This window comes from Dendrobates tinctorius, unplaced genomic scaffold (assembly GCF_039654945.1).
Source record: "Dendrobates tinctorius isolate UK_male_01 unplaced genomic scaffold, ASM3965494v1 ptg000256l, whole genome shotgun sequence".
In the NCBI taxonomy this organism is placed as follows: domain Eukaryota; kingdom Metazoa; phylum Chordata; class Amphibia; order Anura; family Dendrobatidae; genus Dendrobates; species Dendrobates tinctorius.
Genome location: NW_027361923.1, coordinates 3172787 through 3194703, shown reverse-complemented (window position 1 = coordinate 3194703; position 21917 = coordinate 3172787). Strand labels below are relative to the sequence as shown.

Here is a 21917-nt window from a genome sequence, read left to right as displayed (position 1 = left end):
ATAAAATTCTTACCTTAAGACATATGTGAAATACCTTCTTCTTCGTCTTATTATACAATTAGATTAACATATTTTAAGTTAACATCCAATCAGCCATGGCCTCATTTGTTTAAAGGATTAATCTCTTAATCTTCTTACATTTTAAGGCCAGGAATTTTTGATTTAACAGATATTGTGCTTTTGAATGGATATTCCCTCATCACTGGGTCATTTAGCATAATACGGTATATTTATCAAACATGGATAAATAATTGTTCTGGACTGAGGAGTGAAAAATGCATGCGTTCGGAAATTCCTAGACTTAATTCATTATTAGACAAAACCTATGATAGAAACAAAATGAACATATACCCTGCTATATATAAGTAAATACTAATAGTACATATACAGTAAATAACATAGGATACATAGTAAATGCTGTTTTTGATCTAAAAACATAAAAGTCATCCCACCGCGACACAATGTACTCCAATCGGGACTATCCTATCAATGTGGCTCCCCCTCTTTTGAGCTTATGCTCCAGCTCATTTCTTTACCCAAGAAGAAGCCCAATGCGCGAAACGTGCGTTGGGGTGAAGTCCTGAAAGCTCACTTAGCACCTTTACACATTGGTAAGCACTATCTGCACTTTTGCACGCTTTGTGTCTATGGAGTGAGTTTTCCATACTTTCTCTCTCCTTTAGCCTGTCCTATTGCCTTATTCATTGAGTGCATATTTGGTTCTCTTTTATGCTAAGTAACTCTGCTCTCTTATTTTGCACAGCAACATTTTTTATAGCACATGTGGTTTATCACTGTATTCTATTTTTTCTGTGCATGAGCAGCAGTTCTATATTTTGTTATATCAGGCTACTTATGTAAACACCAAAAACCGACAAAAAAGAGAAACTCGAAGTTGTGGTCAATATAAGAAGTACAATAAATTGCGGTCAATATAAAAGGTACAAAATAATATAATAAGAGAACAAATATGTTTTTATAAAAGTACCTTTATTCAATATTGGTAACAAATAGTAACACAAGCACGTGGTCTCTGTATAAAATATATATTAAATATATCTACCTATATAGTAAAATATCAAAGACACAGCAGGCCTACAATAATTAATCGGAAAATATATATACATATATATCATTGGTATGTAGATTGTTGGTATATAACCTACAAAAACTCCTCTCTCATAAACAGGAAAAATGGTGAAAATATGCAAAAAATTATTAAAAATAAGATCAATAACATATGCAGCCCAGAAAAGTGCACAACAAAGCAAAATCACGCATAAATCATAAAACAATCAATAATAGATGTGGAAAAAAGTGCAATGTGAAAAATTATAATGTAATATGGTGTAAGCAATAAACATCATAGCAATCAATAATAAAAAGTGCAAGGTGCAATATAATATATCAATATAATCAAATAACAAAGCAATCAATAATATATATGACTCCTTTTAAAAGGAAAAAAGTGCAGAGTGCAATATGGTGTATTTCAATATGTGTGCAAATATGCATCCAAGAAGGAGGGGAAGGCGAATGTGATGAGTCAGAAGGGAGGAGTAAGAGGGGTATATACAGTCATGGCCAAAAGTATTGACACCCCTGCAATTCTGTCAGATAATACTCAGTTTCTTCCTGAAAATGATTGCAAACACAAATTCTTTGGTATTATTATCTTCATTTAATTTGTCTTAAATGAAAAAACACAAAAAGAATTGTCCTAAAGCCAAATTGGATATAATTCCACATCAAACTTAAAAAAGAGGGTGGACAAAAGTATTGGCACTGTTCGAAAAATCATGTGATGCTTCTCTAATTTATGTAATTAACAGCACCTGTAACTTACCTGTGGCACCTAACAGGTGTTGGCAATAACTAAATCACACTTGCAGCCAGTTGACATGGATTAAAGTTGACTCAACCTCTGTCCTGTGTCCTTGTGTGTACCACATTGAGCATGGAGAAAAGAAAGAAGACCAAAGAACTGTCTGAGGACTTGAGAAACCAAATTGTGAGGAAGCATGAGCAATCTCAAGGCTACAAGTCCATCTCCAAAGACCTGAATGTTCCTGTGTCTACCGTGTGCAGTGTCATCAAGAAGTTTAAAGCCCATGGCACTGTGGCTAACCTCCCTAGATGTGGCCGGAAAAGAAAACTTGACAAGAGATTTCAACGCAAGATTGTGCGGATGTTGGATAAAGAATCTCCACTAACATCCAAACAAGTTCAAGCTGCCCTGCAGTCCGAGGGTACAACGGTGTCAACCCGTACTATCCATCGGCATCTGAATGAAAAGGGACTGTATGGTAGGAGACCCAGGAAGACTCCACTTCTTACCCCGAGACATAAAAAAGCCAGGCTGGAGTTTGCCAAAACTTACCTGAAAAAGCCTAAAACATTTTGGAAGAATGTTCTCTGGTCAGATGAGACAAAAGTAGAGCTTTTAGGGCAAAAGCATCAACATAGAGTTTACAGGAGAAAAAAGAGGCATTCAAAGAAAAGTACACGGTCCCTACAGTCAAACATGACGGAGGTTCCCTGATGTTTTGGGGTTGCTTTGCTGCCTCTGGCACTGGACTGCTTGACCGTGTGCATGGCATTATGAAGTCAGAAGACTACCAACAAATTTTGCAGCACAATTTAGAGCCCAGTGTGAGAAAGCTGGGTCTACCTTAGAGGTCATGGGTCTTCCAGCAGGACAATAACCCAAAACACACTTCAAAAAGCACTAGAAAATAGTTTGTGAGGAAGCACTGGAGACTTCTAAGGTGGCCAGCAATGAGTCCAGACCTGAATCCCATAGAACACCTGTGGAGAGATCTAAAAATGGCAGTTTGGAGAAGGCACCCTTCAAATATCAGGGACCTGGAGTAGTTTGCCAAAGAAGAATGGTCTAAAATTCCAGCAGAGCATTGTAAGAAACTCATTGATGGTTACCGGAAGCGGTTGGTCGCAGTTATTTTGGCTAAAGGTTGTGCAATCAAGTATTAGGCTGAGGGTGCCAATACTTTTGTCCGGCCCATTTTTGGAGTTTTGTGTGAAATGATCAATGTTTTGCTTTTTGCTTCATTCTATTTTGTGTTTTTCATTTGAGACAAATTAAATGAAGATAATAATACCAAATAATTTGTGTTTGCAATCATTTTCAGGAAGAAACTGAATATTATCTGACAGAATTGCAGGGGTGTCAATACTTTTGGCCATGACTGTACCTTAACACGGCCTGCCGGTCACAGAGAAACACTGCCCCGACGCGCGTTTCGGAGTTCGTATTGCACTTTGCCCCATAATATTAGACTGTTGGCTGAACCATTGAACAATGGAGGACATATTAAGCTATCAGTGCTTTGTTCTGAGTCTACATTGCTCTCACTGTATTTACACATGGTGTTAACAGGGCATTTGAACAAGCATACAGCTGCAGACAGTGAGAGCAGTGATTAGGAGAACTGTTGTGGGAGTGGACTGAAGATTTTGCAAGATTTATAACAGCAGCTTTTAAGGAGCTGAGAGGAAAGTTAGAACTGCAGCTAACTGTTGTGTAGAAATCAATGGGTTGGTGAGAGTTGACTGGGATGTAAGGATTGAACCTTTTTCATGGATTGTAGCATAGGCTATATAGGCACTCTCAGCCAATGTTGGGGCAACCGGTAGCTGCAAAGCTCCATGGAAACTAGCTGTACAGTATGAAAGATAAAAGCCTTCATTGTATAATAATGATATCAGATAGGAAAAGCAAGTCAATTGCAAGCTTGCTTATTTTCATGATGTCTTTACTGCGGTCTGTACTTCGACTGTGAGAAACGCATGTATGAAACTGGCCTAGAGAGGTTATATAAAATTGGAAGAATAAGGCAAAATATTTATAGAGACAGCTTCACACCTGTCCTCAGGCTGTGTGTTTATTGCATTTTGACCCCGTTTACTTTGAATATAGCTAAGCTACAATACCAGACACAACAGGTGTGATGCCGTTCATGCAACAGAATAGACTTATTTATCTATATTTCCTGTTCAAATCATCTACGTTTCTTTAAGCTTTTTTAATGATGACTGTATAGATTGGATCTGAAGCACAATAACGTCCCTACAGTTCTTTGACACCAAATAGTGCCTCCGTGCAGCATGGTATTCTCCCTTAGAAGTAAAGCTTCTTGAGGAGAACTACCTCCATATTGTCAAAACCATACGGAGTTCAGTATTTGTTTATAGGTTTCTGAATGGTGTTTCTAATTTGGAATACTATCATTTCTATGAGTTCATGTACGCTATAAAGTATGAAGGACTGCAGATAGAATTCCTTTCTTCAGATACTATGCTGCATCTCATGACACTTTTTTGGTTAAACATAATTTATATATATGGTTTTGTGCTTAAAGGGAATTTGTCACCAGGTTTAGGCCACCTAATCTGCGAGCAGCATAATGTAGGAGCAGAGACTCTGATTCTAGCAAAGTGTCACTTACTGGGCTGCTTGCTTTAGTTTAAGAAAAAATTCAAGTTTTATTAGCAGGAGTTTAACACTAGAACCTGTTGTCATGTAGTCCTCCATATTCCTGAGCTCTTTCTAGCCCCACCCCCACCACTGATTGGCAGCTTTCTGTCAGTGTACACAGTAAGCTGCCAATCAGTGGTATGGGCGGGGTTATACAGAGCTCAGTATTCAGAGAAAGGCTGGATCTGCAGCAGAGAAAACAGGGATTTTATAAAAACTGCGGCAAGCAGCCCAGTAAGTGACACATCAGTGGAATCAGGGCATCTACCCCTTACATCATACTGCTCTCAGATGGGATAGAAAAAATCCTGTGACAGATTCTCTTTACCTTCTCTAGCTTGGATTTTATCATCATCATTTTCATCAGGGACAATCTAATACCCTAGGGCAATAATTATACAATAATTTTATGCCACTTTTATTGTGCCCTTTGTAGGTGCTGAAGGTCATGCCTGAAGTCGCATACAGTAAGAAAAAGACTAAAACCAAGACTATGTCTATAGTAGACATCCAGCTGGAGCACCACGAGAAATGTGAATGCATCTGCAGTTCTCGACCACCGCGATAAGAACAAAGGAAGAAAAGGAGAAATCGTTTTCATGGACTTTTGTTGAATTTTCATTAATGTCCCTATTGGTATCAGGATTTCAATAATGACCATCTAAATATGTGTTGTGCTCAGGATGCAGTGTTGCTTATGGAAATTATTATTCTTCAGAACCTTCTAAAAGCAGAAATAGATTCTTAGTCAATGTAAAGGGGTCGTTAAATGCTGAAGAATTGCTAGTAAGAGACACAGTAATACAACTCTTTTTGGAACACATTATTGCTAAATATGTTTAGGGTTAGTTTCAGGTTCCTTTGGTCCACCAAAAGAGATGATCCCGAGGGTGCTTTTTTTTCTTGTACGAGCGTACAGAACATGTGACTTCCACTTTTAATCACATTATATTCTTTGGCATCATTGTACAGGACATATCTATAATATCTAGATGGTTATTTATGAGTCATCCCTTAAGACAAGGACCCTGATGAAAAGTGTATTTTGGCTTCATCAGCTGAAAATTGAGTTGTCTTCAGCTGGGTTCTATGTTTTGCTCCAACAATATATATGTTCAAAGTCTATGATCATGTGACAAAAATGTAAAAAAAATACAAAGTTCTTCAAAAATTACCCAACATTATCGACATAAAATTTCTGCAAAAAAGCAAGATCGTGAAAATAGTAGACCAAAGAATTTGAAAACATGTTCAAAAAAAGTTCGTCGGAAAAAGTACTCAAAGTTAATGTCAAAGAGTAAAAGTGGGTAAATTCAAAGTAAACAAGCTCTCAGACCTGGCTGAGAGGCTGAGAGAGTCCAGAGTCATCATCACCAACCTGTGATTTCTTCAGCAGTTGGGTAAGGCTATCAGCGCACGGTACAGGTTGTCACATTGGGGACAAAGATGGTAAAATAAAGCCCCTTGGGACAATTTAAGCAATTTACCAATTTTTTTCAGACCTGACTTGTGGACTTCCAAAAACTCTCTGGACTAAACGAAAAAAAACAAAATCTAATATTATTTTTTTTAAATTAGTAACCCAGTTATTTAACAAAATTTAGAAATGATTCTTTTTAGTTTCAACAATTGCCCAATCATTATGTAAGGAGCAATGTAAACTACACAGAATAAAAAGGTACTAATCCTGTTCTACACTGCTAAAACCAGATGTAGCATAGCCCATAAATAACACAAATGATTAATACAAATCTAATATTCAATATCTTTATTACCAAAAAGAATGCCGTACAATGGGATTACTCAATTAGTCTACTTGAAAGCACAAGTGTGTCGAGCCTAGACAGGAGAGCTAACACATCAAAAGGGCATGAAATGAACAGAGCATAACTCTGATTAGATATTAGAAAAAACTTTTTGACAGTTAGAGTGATCAATGATTGGAACAAGCTGCCACGAGAAGTGATGAGTTCTCCTTCAATGGAAGTCTTCAAACAGAGGCTGGACAGACATCTGACTGGGATGATTTAGCGAATCCTGCTTTGAGCAGGGGGTTGGACCAGATGGCCCAGGAGGTCTCTTCCAACTCTACGATTCTATGATTCTATGTTTCATAATCCAGTATTTTTGAAAAACAAAACTGAAATCTGCTTATTTTTTTGGCTCATGAAAAGGTTTCTCCAATGTCAGACTTTTCTGTTATGTCATGAGGACATATCGATGATAACCAGAGTAGGTCCAGGAGCTCCAGCCAATGTGCAGAACAAGAAAGAGAATCTGATGCAGAAATGTACAGCACATTCGTATGTGGTAGGAATGCGTGACCAGGAGTGGATGGTTGTGGTAGGAGTGGGTGACCATCCAATGTATATGGAGGAAATGTCACTTCCTTCTGACACCAGATGATGGGAAAAAAAGATCTGGCTTGTTAGATTTCAGTATGTCCAATCTTTTTTTGTTCTTAGGGAAGATAAACTTACTGTCCACCTATTAAGAACACATGTTCGATCAACCTAACATGCATATATGTGCTTGTTTATTGGGGGAGTCGGGAGGACTAGCGGTCAGCCAAATAAGCGCTCCTATGGTCACATCTAGGATGAAGCCACCATTGCAATCAACTGATTTCTGACGGACCAATTTTTTTACCTTTCATCCATCAGCTGCTATTGCCATGTGAGGCAAATAATATTATTGTCGAGTCTTTGAGCAATCTCTGTTCCTACTCATGAGTCATGACCTTCTGTCACCAGCACCTATTCTCGAAACAAAGGGCCATAGCTGTTTTATGAGTGACTAGACAAGAATCATGACAGATCTCCATAGTAATAAGTAACAGTCTAAAATATCTCGTCCTAGACAGTCTATTGATATGTCTATATGACTTCTTCGTATGAGACTTTGGGTTCATTTCCCTTTTGTTTTCTTTGACATAACTTTGTATATTTATCCAATACCTTACACTTCTTACTTTGGTTTCAGAGATCCTACAATTAGCGATTATCAAAATAACTAGGAAATTCAGATCGCAAGTTATGGAAAACATTTTCTTGCCTTGAATATTGATCATGGATTTCACATTTGCACTGTCGGAGCCTATAAACACAAAACCTTTGAGGCCTTACCAGTCCTACCAACTAGAAAAATGTCATCAATGTAGACAGCAGAATACAGATTATACCAAACTTAAAAAATATATGATTGACATGTGGAACAGCAACACAACTTTCACAACATTAGGAATGGACCTACTGTCTAACGAAAGATTCAACCCTACGAATAAAGTAGAGCATCATGGTAGAGGATGTCATAGAATGTCCTCAATCCTGACACATTTTCTGTATTTTCCAGGTTATATCAGCCTTGTTGGCATTTCCTAATTGATTTTCACATATATTTGTTATTAATTATTATCATTAATTCCGTAGTTCAGGGTATTACTACCGGAAAATACTAAAATCTAGATGTGTCCTGCGTGATATATGGGTTATTGTTGTTGTTTATTTGTTTTTTACTTTTTTGTTATTTTAATTTTTACATTCATTACTTTGTATTATTTTGCAACATTACAAGTTATTTATGAAAAGAAAAATATGTTCAGAAGCTCAAAAAGCTTTCAGGAAAAAATCTTATATAGATCAGCCAAATGTTCATACTTTTATGCAGTGTACCCAAGATAGGGGAGCAAGATCAATATTCTCCTAAATTCAAACCTGTGGATTCACAATTGGTACCCCGAGACATATATTGACCAGATCTGCCATAATTGGACCGTTGATTAATGATAATCTCAAGTCAATGGATGGATGATATAATCCATAACAAACTATTTAAGAATTGGTACATTTCCAAGACGTTACTTGAAGTAGTGCAGTCATCTACTGGAATACCGGCATGTCATATAAATAATATATACAGTACTTAAATCAGGGTTCAAATATAAGCATATTTTTTATATAACATCCATTTTTAGACACATTTACGTAATTACATAGGTTGAAAAAAGACCTAGGGCCATCAAGCTCAACCTTTCTCCACTTGTTAATTTTGTCACTAGATTAACTATAAGGCCGGTTTCACATTTGCGTTACAGGCTGCAGCACCGGCCTGCGCACGGCTGCCGCTAAGCCCCGCCCCCTGTCGCGCCTCTGGCGGTAGCTCCGCCTCCGGGCACATGACGCTGCATGCGTCATGCGTCCCCTATCTTTATCACTGAGGACACAGCCTGTGCGCAGTATGCGTTTGGCTGCGCCTGCATCCTTTTGACAGTGCGCCGACCAGCTCCAAACGCAACCTGTTGCAATTTGGTTGCGCTCGACCTGACACCTGATCAAAAAGAAGTTGCCATTTTTTGCTCTTATTTTATTCCCATTGCTGTTCTGACTATTATGTTTTTTGGTGTTTTTTTTAAATCCATCACACAGTTCCAAGCTTTTTATTTAGTGCTACTTTTTATGGTCTTTACCAAGGGGCTGTGGCTCACAGGATCCTCTGGGGAATGTCTTTAGGCTGGTCTGCATTATTTCCCTATGAGCCACGCCCCCTTTATAAAGATACAAATTTGCATGAAATTAAAAGGCCCATATCTCTGAAACTGTGTAACAAAATCATAATATGAAATATTCAGGGGAGCAGCGGAAATAAAATAAAAGTAAAAGCTGGACACTTTTGACCAATGACAGTTGTATTGTACTGCTGGCGGCCAAGGTAAGGCAAGGACAAGGCACACTTAAGGCTTATGCATCCCACTTGCAATCTTCTGGTCTCTAGTGGATCAGTTGAACAACATCACTTTTAAAGTACTGTACTAATCTACTGACACTCTGCTGTTAATTAAGGAGGTTTTCGATCACTTACATATTTTTCTAGGCATGAATGATTGTAAATGAATTACTAGAGACATAATCACCATCAGCTTCCCCGCTGATCAAGCAAGTGCGCCGGAAGTGTGGTCTGCTCAATTTGGAAGTTATCAAGTCCGTTGCAGCAGTCATGTGGCTAAAAGAGTGCATCATCACATAGTCATCTGACCGCTGCAGCTAATCATCAGTGCTGGTAACTTCTGATAAGAGTAGACATCGCTCAGTAGACGTCAGAGTAGACCTCAGAAGCAGCACCGACCCGTAATGGTGCTGAAAGGTGAGTGTTATATTTATATCATTAATGCCTAGAAAAAAATATACTCATGAGTAGGACATTCCCTTTCCATCCAATCATTACAGTTGCAATAAAGCACACTCACTTTGCACTACTATCTGTCATGCTTGGACATGGGTAATTCTGGTAGACAACAACATATAAACAATACGGAATGGAAAAAGGAGAGAAAAGCCCTAACGGTAGGGAGCGGGGGATGGGACACCTCCTGACACCATCCTGTGTCTGTCCCTATGCTTCCCTATGCCTCTATGCGGCTCCTTCCCCCGCCGCCGTCACGTGCCTACTAGTCCCTTACTGTCACCTCTATGAACTCTGGCTAGTGCACTGGCCGGCAAGGACGCTAGACTCACCAAAGCATATGGTAACACACAGGGGAAGAGATGAACAGGGGACAGACAAAAAGGAAACTACTCAGCTTAGGCCCTGCCACTAAGCTGCACAGCAGCAGACTAAACGGCATCAGGATAGCAGAATAACCATAGCAGAAACACCACCAACACAGGCGAGCGCCACACACCAAGCTGGTCTGCATAGAACAAAAACCTACACAACCAAGGATCAGCTGATGGGTCACCAACCAACATCAGCTGACAAGCCTGAAAGAACTGCCAGCAAGAAACTGATATTAACTTTTGCTGTGCCAAAAGGAAGAAACAACATTTAAAATTCAGCAGACCCAGAGCTGACACGAACCCCTTAATGATTTGTGACACTATCTATATAGACAATCCACAAACCAAGGTTTTTGCCTCTAATTTGGCTGTCCCCCAAGGAACGATTCAACCTAAATCTAAATACCTTACACATTCCTATACAGACAATCTACAAAGCAAGATTGTGCCTCCAATTTGGCCTGACCCCAAGGAACATTTGTTTATTCAATGTAAATCTAAATATTTTATATAGTCCCTTTATTGTGCCTCCACTTTGGCCTGCCCCAAGGAACATGTATTCAATGTAAATCTAAATATTTTATACAGTCCCTTTATTGTGCCTCCACTTTGGCCTGCCCCCAAGGAACATGTATTCAATGTAAATCTAAATATTTTATACAGTCCCTTTAAAAAAAATACTTAAAAAGCCTACCCAACATAAAGAGGTGAATGAAAAAATGATCAAGACAATATATATATATTGATTTGTTGGAGTATGTGATCTTGCAGATGGTTGGATTTTTCCTTTAAAATAAAAAGATGAAAACTCTAATTTCAACATTTGCTACATTTTCCATCCAGGTCTTGTCAATGAATTCACTATTACTACATTGCACCATATCTGTTCCTTTCTCTTGTTGTCTGTTCCAAGTGTTGGAGAATTTCAAGAGTCTGACAAGTGTCAAGTCAAAAAAATAAAATTTAAAAATGCTCGCGAAGTAGAAATAGAAAAAAAAAAAATCGGAAAATATTTTAGAAAAATAATAAACAAATGTCTAAGAATTGTCTAAGAATTGTGGGCATTATAAGAACGTCGGATGAGCTGCAGGCGAGCCTTGGTATTTTCAATATAGCAATTAATTCAGCTGATGTAAAAAAAAAAGCAATAAATAATTGTGCCTACGTATTTTGTAGTTCATAAACGAGCTTATTGAGTATATTTTTATTATAAACTGTAGCAATTTAGGTGTAGCAAATAACTTCGCAACGGCAAACAAATTGATGCCTCGCTGTTTTCGTTTTGCCTGTTTTAATTATATAATTCAACATCTCAATTAAAAAAAAAATAACCTTATGATTAAGAACAAGCAACTTTTTATGGTTATTACAGCAGTTTTTTTTGTTTTTTTGTTTTTTTTACAGTATGTTTACCTTGCCGAAACGTGTATAAATTAAAGTAATCTGGCTTTAAGTTAATTAGTGCCGCTGTATACTGCTTCGTAGGATGAGCTTTATTTATATTGGAAAAATATTCTCAAAAATTGAAATTTTTTTTTAAAGTAAAAATAGAATCCGTAAAATTGCAAGTGGAAGCCACACGGCCGATAGATTTGCTAAAGGAGACTCTGCGCCCAGATTATATGACGCAAGGTCGATTAAAAAATAAGTAAATAAATTTGGCTTGTTTTAAGGTGGGTTATTATGATTTGACTTTAGTTCTTCAATTATGATGTATCTTATGTGATAACGCATACACGTTACATTCCGTTTTCGTTTTCTGTATTTGTTAATGTTTGGGTGTATTTCCTAAGATTAAACTAGAAAATAAAAACAATAAAATGTTTCATTTTGTATTTTTTTTTTTAAGATTTGGTTATGTAGGGAATAGTAAATACCATCAGTATCAGTAAATTTTTAGATTAGCCATGAAGCCTGATTATCCATTGTGCCATTTCTATTGTTCTTGGACTAAATTTACAACTGGGTGTTAAAAGTCCCTTTGCCAAAGGGGTGTGTCCCTAAACACCCTATCAGCACTGATCATACAGAGTGTAAGAACACACCCTATTGCGTAGTAGAATGGCATGGCTAAGTGCAGATGACTAAGTGTTCTCTCATCCGAAAAAATCGGGTCGATTAGGCAAATCACACTCTGATCAGAGTATAATCATAGTATGATCCAATTCTCTTGAATGAAAAGATGGAGAATACATTTTCTCCATCTTCTCCATTGTGTCAATTGGACTGAACTCAGATGTTGTCCAAGTGCAACCCGATAGTTTCCACGCACTCACTTGCATGGCCGAGTGCGATCCGAATATTGGATCCAACTCTGATGTCCTACTATTTTTTTCCTCGACCTGGTTCTGTCCGTGGAAAAATGTGATATGTTCACGCCCCCCCCCCATAGAATAACATTGGCCTGAGTGTGATCTGAAGTTTTTTCGCGCTTGGACCGGAAATGTGGCCATGTGTATGAGCCCTAACTCATAGTTAATAATTTATTTATGGGGAATAACAGAGGACTAGCATAACTCAAAGTTCTAAGAAAAGAATGTTAGATGGAAAGAAGGGACAATTTTTAAAAAATTCTTAAAAAATTGTGAAAAATTATAATCAACTTCCAGCCCAGAAGAAGCAGGTCTGTCACCAGACTTTACAATGCAAATTGAACCCATATATAAGATTTAGACCTGAAGGAGAGGGTGTACTTACTTTGAAAAATCATAATGGCTATATAATCTTAAAGGGAATCTGTTACCACATTTGACCTATCTAAGCTATTAATATGGGTATACAGGTTATGCTCTAGGCTGCCGAGGAGAGTGATGCCTGAAGGCCTCATATCAGATGTCTTGTTGAGATATCATCTTTTATCACTTTATCACATAAATGTCCAGGCTATGGGTGAATGTTGCCTGGATGATAACTCCGCCTCCAGACATCAGATATTAGACAAACAGGTAGGAGTTCTTCAGCATTCTATAACCTGTATGCCCATATTAATAGTTTAGATAGGTCAAATGTGGTGACAGATTCCCTTTAATATTAAATTGAGCATCTTATGAGTCCAGTTGTAGTTTGAAAGGACTCATGAGTCCAATGTATTCAGTCTCTGCCCACCCAGCCTGACTGACAGTTGCAGCTTGTATTGAGCAGTGTGAGATCTCAGCAGGGAGGAGGGACACTGATGAGCTGTCATTCAGGCTTGGTGGGTGGGGATTCAGATGCAGAAGGGGGGAGAGAAACTGACAAGCAGTTAATCGGGAGGGTGGCTGGATACTGAGTTTAAACTAGAGGGATTATATGACATGCATTTTACATCTGCCTTATTTATGATTTTCATTAAAGAGTTACCTAATGTAACTATAATTTGATATGAAACTTTAGAAAATCTCGTTTCAGTATATCCAACTTTATTTCCATCTGACAGAGGCAGAAATTCCAAATGGGGAACACCACAGGTTGCTACAGGATTGTTCACAATCATCCGATGTCGGATCAGACAATGCTTCGTGTTGGGTTTTTGGATCCGGCTCATCAGCTTTGAAGTAGAAACTGGTGAAAGAGCCTGATGACACTTAGACATCAGTTGTCATTAGTTGAGGTACCCGAAAATGGATCCGGACGGCACGGATAGATGGAAGCCAGACTAAAATAGATTAGAGGATTACATTAATTTCCTAGGTGCAGTACTTTCCCTAAGGTGTCTTCAGACTTGTATACCTGTAAACTGTGTCCTTCAGAAGCCAATCATTAAGTAATACACCTATCGATAATCTACATCTATTTATCCATATTTACTCCGGCAGATGTCAATATTTTCTCGGCAGTTAAAGTATATGAGCCAAATTATGAGACTGTTTGCTCAGAGAACACAATTGTTAGGTTGGGATTTTATATCTTTGTTTGCTTAAAAAAAAAGAAAAGTCAATCAAGTCCTTTGTTTATTTACATGCAGGTTCATATATTATTTATACGAGTACACTGCAAATGAAGTATCAAATAAAGACGTTAAAGGAGACGTGTTCCTTAACGGCGTAATCCCAAAAAGCCAACGTGACCAAAAGTCAAATTTTGTGGATGCGGCATTTCTAAAACCCTTCCGATGGGCTTTTGACTTTGAGGGAAGTTTAATCTGATCATCATTTCCCGTAGAACTCTACTTTAATATAGCATTAAATTATTTAGAACTGAGCAACCTCAACTATGCTGTCCTTTTGCTCAAATGGGGCATATCGACAGAAGTTCTTGTTATCAGACTGCCACTTTAAATATCACCTGTGTCAAAATGTTTGCTGGCCCAAGACGTGGGACCCCAAGAACATCAGGGCTGTAGGAATAGTAGCTGCACCTAAGTCATGGTTACTAAGGGGGTCTAATCGTGAAAAAACGTCAACACCAACAGATAGTGGGAAAAAAAGACTACTTGGGTTCTCTCAACCCATTTCTTCCTGAACATGATTACTGAAATCTTTGTTTTAATCTGTCTTCTCTTTTGTAAATATTAAAGAATTTAGCAGAAGCGCCGATATAAATACAGATAATATAGCAGTAGGGAGGAGACATTGAACCCCAAATTTGCCCAAGTAAAAGCAAAAACAAATATTTCCCACCCCCCAAAATTTCGGTCATGACTGGAGACCAATCGTTAACAATTCTGTTGGGATTCTGACATCCCGAGGCGTAACTAGGTGTAACTAGATCACAATTGGCCCTGGAACAACATTTGTAAAAGGGCCCCCACCTGCCTATTGGTCAGATGTATGGACCCCTGTAGAGTTCAATATTCTATAAAGACATACGCTTGTCTCCCTATTATGAAAAAAAAGAATACAGATAAAATATCCAAATTGCACAGAAAGCACAGCAATAAGATCATTTTCTAAGTAATATTTCTAAATAGAAGTGACAAAATATTATCACTACATACTGTCTGAGTTTAACCATCATCCTATAGCTGATCAAAAATACACTATGACTATGTTTCCCACCCTTTAATAATGTCCCCCATCTTGGTCCTCATACTATGATAATGTCCCCCGTCCTGGGCCCCATCCTTTAGCAATGTCCTGCGCCTTGGACCCCATCCTTTAATGATGTCCCCTTTTCTGGCCCCCATCCTGTAGCATTGCCTTCCATCTGGGTCCTCATACTGTAATATTGTCCCCCATCCAGGCTCCCATCCTGTAGCAATGTGCCACGCTCTATCCCTAACCCTTTAATAATGTCTCCCTTACTGGCCCTAAACTGTATCAATGTGCTCCACTTTGGCCCCCATCCTTTTATAATGTCCCCTATTCTGGCCCCCAACCTGTAGCAATGTCCCCCATCCTGTAGCAATGTCCTCCACCCTGTCACCCATCCTTTAGTATTGTCTCCCATTCTGACCCCCATCCTGTAGCAATGTCCTCTGTCCTGGCCCCCATCCTTTAATAATGTCCCTCATTCTGACCCAAATCCTGTTTCTATGTCCTCGCCCTGGCCCCCATCCTGTAGCAATGTCCTCCACCTTAGCCCTCATCCTGTAGCAATGTCTTCCACCATGGTCCCCATCCTGTAATAATGACCTCAGCCTTGGCCCCCATTCTTTAATAATTTCCCCCATTCTGACCCCCATCCTGTAGCAATGTCCTCCGCCCTAGCCCCCATCCTGTAGCAATGTCCTCTGCCCTGGCCCCCATTTTTTAACAATGTCCCTTGTTCTGACCCCCATACTGTAGCAATGTCCTCCGCCCTCATTCCAATCCTGTAGCAGTGTCCTCCGCCTTGGCCCCCATAGTGTAATAATGTCCCCCAAAAATAAATAAGCAAAACAAAAGAAAAAAAAGATTCCTGTCACATCTCCACTCTTACAATGAGCAGTGAGTGTCCATTTCCTCCTCAATAGCAAGAACATAGCAACCGGGTGGTACATGGCAGAGACATTTGATGTCAACTAGAATTGGCACACTGGCATCAGCTGCCAGTGGTGGCTTGTATGGCTATTGCAAGGCGGAGAGCCAGTCCCTCTCTGCTCCGCAATATATCTGAGTGTGATAGGCCACTGGGGAGGCACCAGATGTTGCAGACGGGTGAGCTGAGGCATCTACTCCCACTGGCAGCAGATAATGACATCACGGTAGCTGAAGCGGTTTGCTGGACCCCTCAACACTTTTCGTGTCCACAACAATGGTCAATAGTGGAAGGTGGCACTTTTGGGTAGTATAGGACCCCCCGGGGCACTCCTGTAGAGGTGGTGTCTGGGTGCAGGTTTTGGAGTGCTCGTGGTGTTTGTGCAATCTCAAGCAGCCAGACACACAGGTGAACTTTTAAACATAGTGACATGACATCAAGTCCATGGATTAGTAATGGAGACACCCAACCATTACTAATCCTATAGTTGTATTGTTTTTAAATAAAGACAGAGCCAGAATAAAGTCCTTTATTTCAAATATGTCTTTATTTTCTTACAATGTGATCAAGGGGTTAGTAATGGGGGCATCTTATTGATGCCACTCCATTACTATCCTCGGGGCTTGATGTCACCAGACAATACAAAGGTGACATCAACCCCCCTCCCCCAACTATTACCACACTTGACACCGCTACAGGGCCAATGGGAAGAGCGAGGCCAAGTGCCAGAATTGGTGCATCTTAGAGATGCGCCTTTTGTGGGGCGCCTGAGAGCTGATGTTTTTAGCCTGGGGGGGCCAGTATCCATGGCCCTTTCGTATTAATATCAGCGTGCAGCTGTCTGCATGGCCTTTGCTGGTTATTAATTATAGGAGGACCCCATGTCATTTTTTTTAGGATCCCCCATTTTAATAGCCAGAAAAGGCAAAGTATACAGCTGTGAGTTCCATGGGTATTACCCCCTTCCCAGGCTATAAACATGGGCCCCCAGCCATCGACTTTCCCTCTGCTGGTTGCAAAAATTGCATCGGAGCCCATGCCATTTTTTTCCCAAAAATAATTTTATTAATTAAATACATGTACAGTGATTTGCACACACACTGTACTAATTGTATTTGTCCCAGACATCTATATATCTATCTATTCTATATCTATTCACTGTATGTAATCCATGGATGGATAGAGGGAGGGATAGATGGATGGAAATATAACTGAACGGATGGAGGAATGGATGTGTGGATGAGGGATGTATGGCTGGATGAATGAGGGATGGATGGAGAGATGGAGGTGTGGATGAAGGATGGGTGGATAGATGAATGGAGGTATAGCTGGACGGATGGAGGGATGGATGTGTAATATTTGTGCAGGTGCTGCGTATGTCACCATGGAACAGACGGACCATGGTGACAGTTAAAGGGGGAGGTTTATTTACAGGAATTAATACAGGCAAAATAATGGTGCAAGTATTGTTAATAGGAAAACAGTCAAAAAGGCAAAACCAGAATTTAACAGAATTATATGGAGTGTTCTTATCAGGGAACTTATCAGTCCGTAGGAGTCTTGATTGAAGAGTCGGACTTCTCCCACGTTAGCACCGAATCACGAGCAGCGCTTGTCGTTTGAAGTCTCTCTCTACTCTGCTGTCTTTACAATACTCCGCTGAGGTCTCAAGGGTTACTGCAGGAGGCAGAGGGGGTACTGGACAAACGGGGTCCCCTCTGCTCTGAGTCTTTTGTCTAAGCACAACAGCCTCTCCCAGGGGGAACAACACTCCGTCCCCTGTTAGATCTCTCAGCAGGAATCAGGGGCTCTGCACCAGCCCCGCGGGTACCGGAGCTACGCGCGGGGGTCACGGTCCCTGCACGGATCACTGTCTCTGCATGTGCTGCTGTTTCTGCATGGGCTGCTGTCTTTGTACTAGCTGCTGTCTCTGCACTAACTGCTGTCTCTGCACTAGACACAGTCTTCACACGGGGGTCAGGACACACCTCATCTGTCACTGCAGATTCCAGCTTCACGTAGTCACGGGCTACGGTCTCTGCTCTGGCCTCCGTTTCTATACAGGTCTCCACCTCTGCACGGGTCTCCGTCTTTCAACAGGGATCAGGACGCACCTTTGCTGTCACTGCAGTACTGGCCTCATGTACTCACAGTCTGCAGTCTCTGTGCGCGGTACCCCGGTCTTTACTCTGTGAACGGGAGCTCTGTCTCTCTCCCCGTCTGCGTCAGCGTTCTCTCCCATCTCCTGCCCAGGCTGCTCTGAGGAAAGCGTGCGCTCTTTTCCTGCTTTCTGCTCGGCTGTCTTCCCGTGCCCAGCCCCTTCTCTGTCCCCTGGGGAACCTGCTGCACTGCTCAATGGTTCCGGGCACAGAGCAGGGGAGGCAGCCCTCCCCCGGCTCTTCCTGTACTTCACAACCTTACATTCCCCCTCTCTTTTAGCTCAACATTCTATGGGCGAGAGTTTCTGGAGCTCCTGTTGGCAATCTTCCAGTCCTTGCACAATCTGTTGCCAGATGAACTCGTCCTGTTGGTAGCGGATGGGGGTACACCAGCCGTTGAACGTTCAGAGCATCTCAAATCAGTAGAGGCTGTGGGGTCAATCATTAGAGGAGCGGGGGTTGAGGCCCTCTCTGATACTTCAGTAGTTTCAGGTACCAGCCCTGTTTCCGGGTTCCCTGAGAGAGATTGGGAGTCTCGCTCATCATCTTCATCATCCTTGATCACTGGCTCAGCTGGTGGGGTCACTGGAGCAAATGGTACCACTTGAGGATCTCGAGACATGCATGGATGCAACATATTCCGATGTAGTGTGCGGGTGGGAGATACTTCTCCCATTTCAGGCTGGATCTCGTAGACAGGGCTCTTGCCACCAAGCCGTCGCTCCATCCTATACGGCCTTTTCTCCCACTGGTACTCCAATTTGTTGTGTGGGTGCTTCTCCCTCACCAAGACGCAATCTCCAGGTCGTAGAGCTGTCCCTTCTTGGGGAGGGACTTGGGAATGTTCCAATTCTCGTAGTCGGTTCTGCACCAGCCATTGAATGGTCCGTAACCGACAACAATGTTCTTGAACCAGGAGTACACCCCAGTCCGCAGGTAGTCCTCAGGTTCCAGCTCCAGTTCTGTCAGTCCCTTCCCGGGTCGGCCAAGAACAGTGCGTAGGGAGTGAATCCGGTGGTGCTGTGTTTGCGGTTGTTGTACACCCACACCAATTCGGGGACGGACTCAGTCCATCGCGCTTTTTGGTCCTTTTCCAGTGTCCTCAGCATTTTGATCAGGGTGCGGTTAAATCTTTCACAAGCCCCGTTCCCCTGTGGATGATAAGGGGTGGTCCGGGACTTATCGATTCCTGAGGAAGCAGGCTCCTTGATCGCAATGGATGCGTTTGGGACAGCCGTACACCTGGATGAAGTGTTTACGCCTCAGACTCGGCAGTCTGGTCCCGCGTGGGCGTCACTACGGCAAATTTAGTAAAGTGGTCTATCAGTACTAGCCAATGCTCATAGCCTTAATGCGCTGGTCCAATCGTCAAGTAATCTATGGCCAGTATGTCCATGGGGCCAAAAGATCTCACTGTCTCAGTGGAAGCTTGCTGTTCCGGTGGCTTGACCAGCTCACAATTCCGGCACTGTTGACATATTCTCTCCAAGATGTTTTTAAAGTGTGGGTGATAAAATAAGCACTGCAGCCACTGGAACAATTTTTCTGGCCCGAAATGTGCTCGTTTCTCATGTGCTTCCTTAGCCACCTAATCTACCAAGGACGAGGGGATAATCATCTGCCAAACAAGATTAAGTTCAGGTTGTAGGTACACCTTCCATTACAGGATACCATGCCACAACTGGAGCCTTTTCCACTGCCGTAACATCTTCAACACCTCAGATGATTTGGACCCCCTCTCATGGCGGTTAGGCATTTGTTCTGACGCGACCCACTGTCTCATCTGAGCTAACTCTGGATCCTCCTGCTGCATTCAAACCCACTCATACCGAGGTTGCTTCAACAAATTCACACAAGCCTTTTCTTTCTCAGTCTCCTGCGTAGCTGCCACCGTCCTGGCAGTCTCTCCAAAGCCGGGAACTTCTACATCCTCCCATTCTTCATCCGGGTCGGCCGTAGGCCTGCGATAATTTACTCGAGAGAGGGCATCCACATGGCCATTTTCGGCCAATCTTTTGTATGAGATTCGGTACCAGAACTTGGCCATTCGGGCTACTCAGCGTTGTTCCAGGACCCCCAGCTTGGCACTCTCGAGATGAGCCAGCGGATTGTTATCGGTGCATACATGAACTTCTGAACCTGCCAGATATTCTGCAAACTTCCCTGTCATAGCCCATACCAGAGACAACAGTTCCAGCTTGAATGAACTGTAATTTTCTGGATTATTTTCCGAGTCATGCAAGGATCGACTGGCATATGCTATGACTAGAGTTGAGCGAAACGGGTCGGGCAAATTCAAAAAACGCTGACATTAGCTAAAGTTGGGTTTCGCCGATCGAAACCCGACCACAGCGTGAGGTCGGCCATGAGGTCGCTGAGCCGAGCGCCAAAGTCGCGTTTCAAATAATGCTTCCAGCGCCTTTTCTCAGCCAATGAAGATGGACGCACACTGTGGGCAACGCGATGACATGGGCAGCGGCCACCACCATCTTAGAGAAGGGCACTGAAGTGATTGGCTGGCTTTGTGTGGCGTCACAGTGGGTATAAAAGGCTGTGACCGCCAACCGCCATCTTACTTCTGCCGATCTTAGAATAGGGAGAGGTGCTGCTGCTGATTCTGAATAGGGAGAGCGTTAGGCAGGGAAGAAGAAAAAAAAATTGCTTCTGCTGATAGCGCTTTTCACTGTACAGTTAGTGAGCAGTGAAAGGGGAGGATTTTTGTTGTGTACAGCAGCGCTGGTGGTGATTAGGCTGCCTTTTAAGGCTACCTGATAGCTGCATTGCTGTGTGCACACTGCTGTTCAAACTGCTTTTTTCAAAGCATTCCAACTTTTATTATTTTGTTCTGGTGAGTTACCGTGTATTCTTTTTTTCACACACAGTATAGCGGTGTATGCTCCTCACACACTACCGTGTATCGGCTGGTATCACAGACAAATAGAAGCTATCTGGGTGTGACTCTGGAAAAACAAGCCAAGGAGATTTTCCATTTTTCCAGACCTACACCTTATAGAGCTGTCCGCTTTTCAAACAGTTTCGCATATCTGCTGTTTGATGATAGTCAAAACTAGACAGAGACAGCGTGTGTCAGTCCGTATACAAATAGACGGAGATTAACAGATTTCCATACAGACACCGTATAGCGGTATACGCTCCTCACACACTACCGTGTACCGGCTGGTATCACGGACAAATACAAGCTATCTGTGTGTGACTCTGGAAAAACAAGCCAAGGAGATTTTAAATTTTTCCAGACCTACACCTTAGAGAGCTGTCCGCTTTTCAAACAGTTTCGTATATCTGCTGTTTGATGACGGTCAAAACTAGACAGAGACAGCGTGTGTCAGTCCGTATACAAATAGACGGAGATTAACAAATTTCCATACAGACACCGTATAGCGGTATACACTCCTCACACACTACCGTGTACCGGCTGGTATCACGGACAAATACAAGCTATCTGTATGTGACTCTGGAAAAACAAGCCAAGGAGATTTTCCATTTTTCCAGACCTAGACCTTAGAGAGCTGTCCGCTTTTCAAACAGTTTCGCATATCTGCTGTTTGATGATAGTCAAAACTAGACAGAGACAGCGTGTGTCAGTCCGTATACAAATAGACGGAGATTAACAGATTTCCATACAGACACCGTATAGCGGTATACGCTCCTCACACACTACCGTGTACCGGCTGGTATCACGGACAAATACAAGCTATCTGTGTGTGACTCTGGAAAAACAAGCCGAGGAGATTTTAAATTTTTCCAGACCTACACCTTAGAGAGCTGTCCGCTTTTCAAACAGTTTCGTATATCTGCTGTTTGATGACGGTCAAA

The 21917-nt window shown here is 41.5% G+C and overlaps 1 protein-coding gene across 1 annotated transcript in view; it reads left to right on the top strand.

Moving 5' to 3' along the window:
• The window catches only part of PDGFD (platelet derived growth factor D), a 347344-nt gene extending 335472 nt beyond the window's left edge, over window positions 1-11872 (top strand). Inside the window, exon 7 of the mRNA XM_073558368.1 lies at window positions 4932-11872. Within this exon, the coding sequence (XP_073414469.1) occupies window positions 4932-5063 (132 nt within the window). The 3' untranslated portion in view covers window positions 5064-11872. The remainder of the gene's footprint in view (window positions 1-4931) is intronic.
• The last annotated feature ends 10045 nt before the right edge of the window (window positions 11873-21917 follow it).